Source organism: Silurus meridionalis, chromosome 6, assembly GCF_014805685.1.
Source record: "Silurus meridionalis isolate SWU-2019-XX chromosome 6, ASM1480568v1, whole genome shotgun sequence".
NCBI classification, from domain to species: domain Eukaryota; kingdom Metazoa; phylum Chordata; class Actinopteri; order Siluriformes; family Siluridae; genus Silurus; species Silurus meridionalis.
The window spans coordinates 14721748-14734846 of NC_060889.1; the positions used below are offsets into that span (position 1 = coordinate 14721748).

A 13099-nucleotide genomic window follows, 5' to 3' on the forward strand; every position below is an offset into this window, starting at 1 on the left:
CATCTATGAATTATTCTCTGCAGCTCTAATAAACAAGTGTCAAAACAACATCACAAAAAAGGACACCCCTTTGACCTTGAAAACTATTATACATTGTATAGTGCGTAATGTGCATCACCCGTTATATCGGCTTTGGTAGTCATAACCATTTATTTGTGTAACATGTCTTTCCACGTCAAGAGCACTTTATAATACTTTAAGAAAACAATGTGTATACATTCTACAGACAGGAATAATATTTGTAGTAATAGTTGAAACAAAGACAGAATAGGTTGAAATAAGTGTGTAAAGAGGTGTTTGTGATGCAGGCAAGATTTTATCAAAGTTTTCATGTTTCTGGGCTGAGCAAGTATTAAAGTGCAGAGGTAGCAAAATTCTCAAAATGGCAATGCATTTCTGTAATTAGGTTAACATTTTTCATTACCATATGTGCAAGTTTTGGTGCAAAATTTAAGTTAAATTATAAAATGTACTTTCGCAATTTACAACAATAGTTTTAATATGTAAATATTATAAAAATATTTTACAAATTAAAATTATGTACATACTAATTTTAACGCTTTTTAAGTTGCAAAATTCAAATGAAAATGTTACCCAAATTGATTGGATATGTGTGACAAGTCTAAGCAGAAATGGTAGCAAACCGATCATTTGTCCTAAATGCGTTGCATTTTCATCATAATACCCGTTCGATATTTGTAGCAAAATGTACAAATGACACGACGTTTGAAAGATGCAATTTTATTTATATCACCCCACAACTAATGTAGTCTATGTGGATTTGAAAATGTGTCCAGAGCTGACCACGCCCACCCTCCGTCATAACGAAGTCTGTTCCACAGCATCTCATAGAAGCTGCCGAAGAAGGCAAATTCTTGAACCATACGGAATATCTTGAGACTTCATGGAGATTTTAAGATTTATCTAAAACGACAAAATGTCTTCTAGTTCAAAATACCAGCAGCGCCCGAAAAGGTTTATGTCATATAGTCTTATATTTGCAGGTCACAAAAATATTTGCTGTATAGAGTTTCAAAATATCAAAAAATAATAGACAGGTTTAGAGGACAGCTGTATGAAACTTGAGTGAAATGACTCACAGGTGTTGTTTTTGGTGCATCTCATCATTATATTTAATTGCTGCTTTTCTGTGTGGATCTTTTGAAAGTAGCAACTCCAGCAGCATGCAGATAGCAACACCAGACCATGCTTCAAAACAAAAAAAGAAAAGAAAGACACTTAATAAGAATTAAACAATTCTTAGTTGATATGGTTGCATTAGGAAATGGATGCAGCATACTTTCATGACTAAACAGTCCAGAAAGAAAATGAGACAACTGTACAAAATCAGGAATTTGGACAAGAGCAAGAATGTGCTACAAAATACTATATAAACATGAATGTTATATTTAACGCAAGGTTTATGCTGAAATAAGTCTTTAATAATGCCCCTGGGACTAGAAATGTTTGGAAGAAAGACTTTTACCTCCTTTTTCTCCATTGTCCGGTTGTCTTTGCGTTTTGAGCAAACCTTTATAGAACACTATGGTGATGGGCTTCATGAAGCTTTTATTTATTCATTAACCTGTATCTGTTACTTAGTCTTATGTGTAGCCCAAGGGCTTTATTTCTTCCCGGTGTGTATGTGCTTTTGTGGTCTGCATGACCGCTTCACCACACCATAACTTCTGTTTCTCTGGAGAGCACAGAAAGGTGAGTTTGGGGCCGCTCTTTCCAGAATGAGACTATAGCTTTTCAGACAGAGCGGCCCCAGGACGAATTCTGTTTTTACTCGATCCTGATGTAGCCTGCTAGCTACGAGGGCTGATAACACAGTTGTGTGTTCAGTGCAGAGGAACAGTGCACCATTCACATCCAGATAAACTAAGCAGAATGGACTTTTTGTGTTTAGATTGGTTTGCTTTGTAACAGGTGACAAAATGGAAAGTCTAGCATACATGTCATTTATCTTGTTAGTTGTTTCAACATATTAAAAGCTTGAAAAGCATGCAAGATTCTAGGTGTCAATCAAGTGGCATCAGTGACTAGTAGGGCTGCAACTAATGATTTTTTTGATAATCGATTAATCAGATGGTTGGATTTTGCCCCATCCCCGATTAATCGGAAAAAGAAACACCTTACATATATATACTTTTATTAGATGTTTTATATCATTATAATGATATAAAACCCCAATTCAGAGTATTTATGTATAAAAGTGTACTTACAAAATGTAAAATAAAGATTTGTTAAATATTGAGTTTAATTTAGACATTTTAAAGCTTATGGTCGCTGCTTGTTGCATGGGGGATATCTCCTTTGAACAAATCCCTCCCATGCTGAGATGTTTGTTAAAATTTTTTATTTTTATTATTTTTTTTTTTGAGTATGCAAGGGAAAGCAATTTGTGTACATCAACATTTGTATTGTATTTTATGATATTGCAGATGGCAAGTTGTCAATCATAAATAATAATAAAATACAACATTGTTTTGACAAATTTAGTTAAAAAAATACATTTTGTTCTAGCATTTTGTGAGGGTAAGCATCTAGAATATATAATCTAATTCTGTATAATAATTAAATGATATGCATAAATTAAATATACAAACATTGAAAACAAGCATGTAACGCAATAAAGCTGCAGTAACTCACGTTTGTAAACAGGTAAGTTAACTGAAGTATTAGACAAATGCTTTAAAAAGAGAATGGAACAAAATGCAGCAAACTAACAGGCCTGATTTATATAATTTGGTGTACAATGCATAATGATTTGCTGAAATTCACAACAGTGATTAAAAATGTAAATGTTTACTGCTGCTGTTATTTGCTGCTTTTAGATTTTGTTCGCACCGTTTTAATTGAATCCTTCACTATGCTGTGAGTGAGCTGGTTGTGCAACCTGATGCTCACGAGTCACGACAGAACAGAGCCAGTGCGATGAGCCAGTGCGATGAGCCAGTGCAATTAAACTATAAAATTTTTACATGATGAGGATTATACAGTTTCTGCTTATCGTGCTGATGTTTTGCCCTCATCCGTGACACCACGGTGCTCGTGCGTTACTGTGGTACTTCCCTGTCACACAAGCTCAGTTTTGCATAATTTCACGGTACAGTTTTCTTTGTTGCGTTCAATATAAAATGTTCTGTCCCACACAAAATGCTCTTATGCATTCGATGACTTGGGACGCACACTTTTACCTGCTGCCGGTTGGCCCTGTACTGTCTGCCATTTTCACAGGCAGCTGTGTTATCACGTTTTATAAGTAATAAATTTCTAAATATAAATCTGATTAATTCATATTTCGGTCTCAGTTCGGCCAAATTATATATTATTTCTTCCTTGAGAAGCCCTAATTAACGGTTTGCAAGCTTTAAATTAAAAGTTTACTTGGTGAACGTAGGCAACCAGAGTGAACCATGCAGTGAAGTGTCTCTCTCTCTCTCTCTCTCTCTCTCTGTGTGTGTGTGTGTGTATGTATATATATATATATATATATATATATATATATATATATATATATATATATATATATATATATATATATATATATATATAAAATATATAATCACACTAAATATAAGAAGTTCTGGAAAGCTGCTTGTCCAATCAAATTAGTGGACCGGAATTAACTTTTGATTATTTAAAAATATATATATAACATGGGTTAAATTTTCTACAGTCCTGACAGCACTCTACTCACCCTAAAAGTTATTTGTGAATGATCCCATTTTGAATTTTCCTTTTTCTTGTCGGTTTGTTGTTTGTTTTACTTTGCTTAAGTTATTTTGCTCTCTTGGAATGTCCAGTCTATCTCAGCTTATTTTCGCAAGGTTCCTTTTTTCCCCTCTCTCTTAAAATTCTCTTCCTCGCTGAACACGTTCTGTCTCCTACCTTGACTCCTTCAAGTCTTTCTTTAACCAGGAAAAGCACATTTCTGACAATGGATAATATCTGTTGACTGACAGCACTGCCACTCCTCAGCACTTAGACAGCAGCAGAGATTGTTCTCCACCTTACTGTGTTTGCAAGTGCTTTGAACATGCTACCAGAAGACAGGCGTTTAAACTCTGTCAGTCACGATAACCCCACAAGATAACCTTTGACCATCTTTGAGTGCTGCTATTTAAACTGAAATATGGCCAGTAACATTGGGAGCCACTTTCTCTTAGCTTCATGACCTGATAATGCTTCTTATCTTAGTGTTACTCAGCCTTTATGTTGAGTGATACTTCTGTTTTTTTTTTTTTTTTTTCTTTTGCCCTTCCACCTTTCCCTTTTTTTCTTCATTCCTTCTCTGTGTGCTGGCAAGGCCCACACTCGTACAAAGGCATGCTGAGTGCTTCCACTTAGCACAGACCTTTCTTTGGTTTACCACTAAGAAAAAGCTGCAACTTCCAATCCAGTTCAGTGTTCAGATAAGATGTCAATGTTGTTTAGGCAGCAGGAAAGAGGTTTGAGCTGGAGATGACCTTGTTGACATAAAGGCTGATCAGATTCACTCGTCTGGTGTCAGTCACTGACACGGTCTTTAAACTGACAAAAGCAAAAATGACTACTTGCTGTCTGAGTAAGGGTTAAAGGGCAAGTTCTGTCAAAACAAATTTTTTAGCCTCAAGTAAATTACATAAATACTTGAATAGTTACTGAATACTTATGACACATAAAAGGACTTGAATGGGTGCAGTTGTGGTAGCTGCTTTTGTCCTAGTGTCTGAATATTTTCAGAAGCTTTGATTTTAGGAACATGATACCTAAGGTACCATGAGTAGACCCACCAATCCTGAAAAGTTACATTTGATCTATATATATATCTCAAATGTAACAGCTTTTTCTCCCCATATGTGCCTAGTGTTTACTGTAAAACTAAAAGTTTAAAATATATACTATGTATCTAATGCAATGATGTGGAAGTTTCAAATTTCAATATTTTATTTAGAATACAACATAGATGATATATCAAATGTTTAAACTGAGAAAATGTATAATTTTAAGAGAAAAATAAGTTGATTTTAATATAATGGCATCAAAACATCTCAAAGTTGGGACAAGGCCATGTTTACCACTGTGTGGCATCACCTCTTCTTTTTATAACAGTCTGCAAACATCTGGGGACTGAGGAGACAAGTTGCTCAAGTTTAGGAATAGGAATGTTGTCCCATTCTTGTCTAATACAGGCTTCTAGTTGCTTAACTGTCTTAGGTCCTCTTTGTCGCATCTTCCTCTTTATGATGCGCCAAATGTTTTCTATGGGTGAAAGATCTGGACTGGTGATCTGGTGTAGATCTGGTGTTGGATCTTCTTTAATTGGAAGTGTTGGTAACTCATAGTAGAGTTATTGTATTAAGTATCTAAATTTGTTGTTTGGACTTTGCATTTGGAATCTTTGCATTCATTCACACTATACACAACCACAAACGAGCCATGATAACCAGCACAAAATGGCCTTATTACACCTGCTTGATTTATTTTTTTGAGGCTGTCCTTGTTTTTGAGCTCTTCCTCAAAGAGGGTTCCTAAAGTTGTTTTAGCGATTATGGTGGCCAGGCGTTTGTTATTGTTTGCTTGTGTGGGCCAACCATTCTATTCTATGGCATTTATTATTACTGTTCAGGATTAGGTTCCGCTGAACTTGGCCTGTGAAAGTCCTGCTGGCCCAATGCCAGAGAATGCACTAAACAATGCTAAAAGCCAGAGGCCAGCCAGAGGTAAGAGACAAAGCACTGGAGATGAAGACTGAGATAACAGCAGAATTAATGGGAAGAAAGTGTGATTCTAGGGAGGACAGAGGAATGGATGGTTGTATGGAGACACTATCAGAGGAGAAGTAGAGAACAAGAATGTACAAGTGTGTTTTGGTTGCAGGATGCATCAATATTATTCCAAATTAGATGTACATACCATACATAGCTTAACTCACTCTTACCACCAAAGATTAAATAAATGCTACATAATCAAATACAATTGGTTAATGGCCCTGTATATGAGGGATATAGTTACTAGGGTATGTTTAGTTATTATGCAACGCTTTCTGTGATTTATAACGCGCATTGTGCTGCAAATCAAATCTTGTGTTTTCAAAGTACTGTCCAAAGAGCAACAAATCTGGGAGAATACAAACAGAGGGTTGGTTCACCAACCCCTTTAGACTATTAACGACATTAGTAATTCCCCTAGCGTTCCAAACAAATAAATACAGCAGTCAGAATAACCATTAAGAGCCCTTATCCAAATGCCCGGTTTGCAGTCATTGAGAGGGAGTGTGTATACAAGCTTGGGGTGAGAACCAGGGCACGAGGGAAACAAGGTCAACACTTCGGTGTGCCGCGTCATGTTTTATTTTGTCTCTCTCCATCATTCTTTCTTTGGGAAGAATGAGAGGAAGTGATAATCCAGTGCATGTCCCATCCACCACCACCAACCCCAAACTCCCCACCCCCACCCCAGCTCACTGTTTGTTCAGCGAGCGAGGAAAGTGGGGCCGATAACACCGACACGGGGTCACACTGAGGTGAGAGAGAGAGACGTGTAAAGATACCGAATGGAAGTTCATAAGGAGGTGAAGGCGGAGGGAGGGAGCTCATCGGAGAGGTGAAACCCAGGTCATGAACGTGTGTGATGAACCAGTCCGTGCTGTATGGAATGCACACATTTGTGTTTGTGTATATTGCAGGGTTATGGATGACAGCAAAACCTGCATCCCACCCTTCCTCCTGCAGTTCTTTTTTTTTTTTTTTTTTTTTTTTTTTAAATACAAATATTATTTTGTCTTGTTGATTTACAGCACTTTTATGTAGGTGGAGCAAAACGAAATCTAAGAGATGTGCTTGTAAATCTGACTCATCAGACTCAGGTGCTTATCTGCCACCACACTAGGATATGCTGGTGTATTGTGATGGTGTGTGTTTTCGTGTGATTTGAGGTGATGCCGTGTGAGTAAGGAAACAGACGGAGATGTTTGGAGATGTTTGCCTTTTTAATGTTGTGTACTCGATCCGACAGATTTTTGGTAATTTATTTCTGCTTGTCACACACATGTAAACAAGAATGTTTTCAGTTCAGAACATGGACCTTTTTCCATCTGGTGGAATAAATGTCCTTAATTGTCTGCATGGATGTACATCTGACCTGCGCGCGTGCGTGTGTGTGTGGGGAATGAACTTGGTATTGGTAGTGTGCTGAATGTCACTGGGTTTGTAATGGACCACACATTTCTGGGCAGTCGCAGATCATTATCAGGTCAGGTCTGGGTCACAGGCTGACCAAAGCATCTCTGCTCACAAGGTGAAAAAGTGTAAATGGCTTTTCTCTCTCCATTCTTTACTAATCCCCAGCTTTGTCATGGTTTTTTCCCTTGTGCCTCCTCAGTAATCTCATTTAAGAGGCCCTACTCACTTATGTAAGACTGTGAAAACTGAACCGCTTGCTCCAGTAAGGGGCGACTGATGGACTCAGACTGAACTTGATCTGCTTTGATGCACTATCAGAAATTTTTTTTTCTTTTACTTTACACTCAATTCCATTCCAGATAGATTTACTGCGCTGCTGTAGTGCCAAAACATACCAAATATTTTTTTTTTATCTATTGATATCATACTTGGGAATAAAATGAAATAGTCAAAATAAAAAAAACATCTAATAATGTTGTTCTATGAGCTTCTTTTACCCTCTCTCTAACCTGCTTTCTGTTTTTCTTGTTTTGTTTTTTAGCTGTTGGACCTCTTTACTCAGTGGGATTGGTCTACATACCTTGCTGACTATGGACGTCCGACCTGCAAGTACCTGAGGGTCAGCCCGCATACTGCCCTGGCCCTCCTGGAGAAGTAAGTTACATTTAGAGCCATGTTGCCTTCACAGAGTACCTTTTCCTAAAACATTTGTACACACACATTCTTATTTCTGAGAAATTCCCTGTCTGACATCATCTCTCCCCCCTCACATCACATCACTTGCTGCTCATCTGCTTATGTGCAGGATTTCTCGAGCGTGAGTACTCTGCTCTCTGCACTGTGCGTGTGTCTGCAGTGTGCTATTTTGAAATGTCGATTTGAACATTTTCTTGTGTATGCATGGTTATGCTCCTAATCTGCACAATGCAGAGTCAATATTTGTTTTTGCATGTTTATAGAACAGGTGGTGTGTGTGATACCCTTATAACATTTGTAACCTTTTTTTCCCCTCTTTTTTAACGTTCTGGCTGACTTTCTTACAATAATGTGTACTCCCAGTTCTCTCTCTTTCTACCCCTCCTTTCCTGGGAAGATCATAAATTCTCTGGTTAGAGCAGCACACACAAGTCTTGATCCCATTTGAGCTGCATTTACCCTGGCCATACAATCTCGACCCTAAATGCTCAGTGAAAGTGATCTGTATTACTAAACCCTGTACTGGCCACTAAACAGGGTCTTATTTGTAACAACTTCAAAGGAGCATTTACATTAGAATTGTGGTGTAACCCTGTAACTTCTGAATACTAAAAAAAATTATTGTTTGTATATATTTATATCTACAATTATATAAATGTATATATTTATGCTCAAGGACACCATGATTTGTTTTCTATATAACAATATATTATTTGACCAGTCTGGTATATCTTTAAGCTGAAATGTTATATACCACACTGTGCCTATACTGGGCTTCTGATGGCACTTCTGTTTTCTGTATGTAGTATATACTACACTGATATATATATACTCTTACTGAGCACTTGATGCGCATGTACATATACTCAGTTGTGCAATTATCTAATCACCAATCCTGTGGATGCATAAAATCCTTCAGATATAAGCCAGCAGCTTTAGGTAATATTCACTTGATTTTACTGGTACCAGATGAGTATTTCTATAACTGCTGGTCTTCTGGGATTTTTACTCAAAACAGCTTGAGAATAGCGAGTGGCAGTTCTTGCCTTGATGAAACTGAGCAATAGAGACAGGCCAGATTGGTTTTAGCAGACACAAAGGCTACAGTGACTCGGAAAATCACAATTGTGGTGAGCAGAAAAGCATCTAATGTTGTATCTCAATGTACAACACACACAACCTGGGTGGGGGTGAGCTACAACAGCTGAAGAACACATCGGGCTCTATGGCGGTCAGTTGAGAAGAGAAAGCTGCGGCTTAATTGGACACATGCTCGCAAAAACTCGGCGGATGAAGAATTTGTCACTGCCTGTAAACCAAAAAAAAAGCTTATATTCAATTTTTTTGTGATGTTTAGTTTAAAAGAAATCTAACATATAATTTGTGGAGGTAACAAATGGTTTCAATGAAAGTTCCAGAAATCAACGCAGCTATACAGAGCAAAGCTATGGTAGAGAATTAGCTTAGCTAGTTATTGATCAACCAGATGCTAACTCTGATGGTTTTGATGGTGGTGTTAAGTTCAGCTTTTGTTACTTTGGGGCTTGATATCTATGACCAGAGTGTACAGATGAGGAGGTGAGTGAACTAAACAGACTAAGAACTGCTGCATTTATCTCTATGTTGAAATTAAGAGTGTGTTTCAGAACACGGCTCCATTATCATCAGGTAGATAGGCAATGTAAGAAGTGATTAACATGAGGTATAATAGAAGTAAAACGATGTCCTAGTTAACTGAGATTCTGTTTCTCTGATGGTATGTGAAAGTTTTAATAATGATCGTTCACCTGTACTTTTTCCACCTTCTTTCTGCAACCTGTGATTCACATCTGGCTTCCTTCCTCTTCATCCACATTTCCCAGAAGCAGACATCGCTTGCTAGGTGATGGTAGCTATAGTTGCAGAGATAAGAGGCAGATATTTCTAACTGTCCTGTGACCACAAAAACACTATTGTATGTCTGATCTCATCAGATAAACCACAGTGAGGTAAAAGATAATTAATGTGTGAATGAGATTAGGACAATTGGGGAGACTAAATATAATACTGCCTGTGTGACTGTCGTGCCTGTTGTTGTAACTGTTTGGTGGAGACAAAAAAAAATGTATGTAAAAAAAAAAAAAAAAGGGTATAATCCTGTAATGTCTTTAAAAAAAAAAAAAGAAAAGAAATTGTATAATACTACTATACTGAGCTACTGCATTTGTATATATTCATTTACAAGAATTCCATGATTTAGTTTATATAACAATATATCAATTGACAATCTGAAGCTAAAATGTAATGTATTACACTGTGCCTCATTGGCTGTTGTTATGAACTGTTTGGTGGAGAGTAAAGAACATGAATCATGAATGTGAATTGTAAGTACAGGGGGCATACTGTATTAACCATGAGAGTTTTGAACAGTAGAAAATTTTTATTTTGTTTATGGTGATTATGGTAATGGTCTGGATCCTCATTCTCAGTTCAGAGAGCCGTAAAAAAAAAAAGGTGCTTTTTGACGTCTTTTTTTTGTTGTTGTTGGCCTGGGGTGGTGGTCTGATTTCTACCTCGATTCTTGACTTTTCCAGTCTGCTCTTCTCATTTCCAGTTTTCCAGACTTTAATTGGGATGCATCCTTACCACTGCATGTTCCTCAAACAGGGACTTGGGCGTAATTCACAAAGGCTTGATCTTTTTCAAATCATGTGTCTGAAAGGGAGGGGGGGGATTAGCTAGAAGATTAGATCTTTGTCAAAGATTTTCCTTGAAAAATGAAAATAGTTTACTGTACATGCCAAGATATAACAAAAGATAAGCAAATTGCTCGCATACATTTATTGTCTGTTTATGTAATCTCTCCCTCTCTCTCTCGCTCTCTCTCTCTCTGTCCCCCCCCTGTTGTTCCCCTGTGTTTCTATTGTTTTCTCCTGTCTCACTCCCTGTAGGATGAAGGACACTAGTCGGAAAAACAATGTCTTTGCTCAGTTCCGTAAGAACGAACGTGACAAGCAGAAGCTCATTGACACCGTCGTCAAACAGCTGCGGAACCTTATTGCCAACCATCAGTCCTGAGTGCATCCGTCAGTCACGACTCCCCACCCCTTGCAAGACATGTGGGATAGACAAGAATTGTCGTATGGGTGCCATTGGTCTTTCACAATAAGTATTTGTATTATGCAAAAGCTAAGTTACGGTTCCAGCTATGCCAGTTTTGCAGTCCTATACCCAAGACTTTTAATGTCTTCCTGACCGCATCTCATTGGCTTCAGCACCCGTGAACCTTGAAACTGCTCTCCTGTCTTCCTACATGACCATGTAAGCACAGCATAGGGTTACCAGTGGTGGAGCCCTTTTTACACCTGTCTCTATGAGACTTTAGTTATTAGTTTCACATGTCTAGCAACCGAATATCTGACAGAAGGGACTTTTAAGCATATTATCTGCAGGAATTCTACAGTGTCTAGAAACAAAGCTTGTGCATTTCTTCTTTTTTTGTGAGATGTTTTACATTCAGCTTGAACAGAACAACAAGATCAATTCAGTAAAAGAAGGATTTTTTTTTTTTTTTTACACTGGCTAAGTAAATAATTTACTTCATTTCATTTGAATGTATTTAATAATGGTAATTACAAAAAGGTCTGTTTTGAGATCAAATTACTTTTAATACATAAATCAGATTCTCTCTTCATGTTTTGTTTTTCTCACTTGGTATCTTTTTCCACAGCGTTTCTAGTCAATGTAGCCATTCTGTCCTGAATGCTGAAAGTCCCCAGTTTATTTTAAACTTTTCTTAATAGAGAGAAGTAAACCTATATATTTAATACCCTGTATATTGTAGTCTTAAGCCACTGCACAGGACTGAAAGCTAAATGAGCTGGAACATGGTCACTCATTGCTGATAAAAGGTTCTGTAATTCCCTTTAAATAGATACTAAAAGCAAAAACAAGTCGCAAGCGAGTTCTGTTATGGCCTTAACCTACCGCAGGATCTCGTATCAGCTGCTGTTATTCTGTACAGACTAGTTTATCAAGATAGAACTTCAGCAAGGAACAGCTCACAGCATTGTTACCTGTATAATGTGCCTGGGTGTGTGCGTGCATACTTTTGTGCTGTGGGTTATTGGGGTCTTTATTTAATTGATGAGATTTTCTCATCAAGTGGGTGCAATATTACTTTTATTTTCAGAGAGGGAATATTCATCAAATCGTAGGGAAGTAGGTAAAGTCTTTTATTGTCAACACGGAGGTAATTGTTTTGGTTTTACTGGTTGTAGATCACTGTTTTGTGGTGTGTGTGTGTGTGTGTGTGTGTGTGTGTGTGTGTGTGTGTGTGTGTGTGTGTGTGTGTGTGTGTGTGTGTGAGAGTAAGAGAGTAATTTGGATGTTCAGGGGGGCACAATGAGTGTGTAAAGTTTCTTTTGTGGTTGTGTTCGTTGTTTTTCCTTTGTTTCTATAATTGATTTTAATCCTCTGTACCTGTACTTGGGCTTAGTGACCGAGCCACAGAATTGTGTGTCTGCGTACATGTGTACGAGTGTGTGTGTGTGTGTGATTGAGAGAGATTACATATGAGCAGTGTTGTGTGAATTTATAGGAAACCTTTATTCATTTTGATGTACAGAATGTTATGTTAAACCACTAATGAATGACCTTCCAATACTAATAGTCTAAAACAAATGTCAACCAATATCAAATAAAATAATAATGACCAATGTGAGTAAAGGCTCTTTTTTTCTTTTTTTTCTTTGTGGATAATTAAATAGATGCTGTTACACAAATATTTAATGCACATCAATTTAAAAACCAGAAGCGGTGATACTTCTGGTTCATTGAAGACTATAGCATGAAGATGTGGCCTGGAGGCATCATAACTTCTAGTGAATAAAGTCATGCTCATGTAAAAATAAAGGAAGACTGAACAGGAAAATAACAACTTATAAGTAAAAACTGCTTACAGAAAGCTAGCATTTTGCACTTCTTCTCCTTTGATTCTTCTTCTTATTAACATCATTTAATTTTATGTATTTTTCAAACCAGTTGCAATTTCATCTTTAATCAGAAACAATGCTGATTGTTCTAAAGTCTGTAGTGACGTTTCTCTCAAATGTCAGTACGAAGAGATTTCACAGAAAACAAACTGTATTCATAAACTGTGAGGATATTTTGTGTTTGAGAAACAAATACATAATTTATTAAACCCTTAATGCAACTGTAAATATTTATTTCTGTATTTTTAAATTTAATTT

General features: G+C 37.1%; 1 protein-coding gene across 1 annotated transcript in view; it reads left to right on the top strand.

Annotated features, from left to right (window-relative positions):
- exoc6b (exocyst complex component 6B) overlaps positions 1-12565 on the top strand; it is a 98060-nt gene extending 85495 nt beyond the window's left edge. Inside the window, 2 exon segments of the mRNA XM_046850785.1 lie at positions 7714-7826; positions 10799-12565. Coding sequence (XP_046706741.1) covers positions 7714-7826; positions 10799-10925 — 240 coding nt within the window. The 3' untranslated portion in view covers positions 10926-12565.
- The last annotated feature ends 534 nt before the right edge of the window (positions 12566-13099 follow it).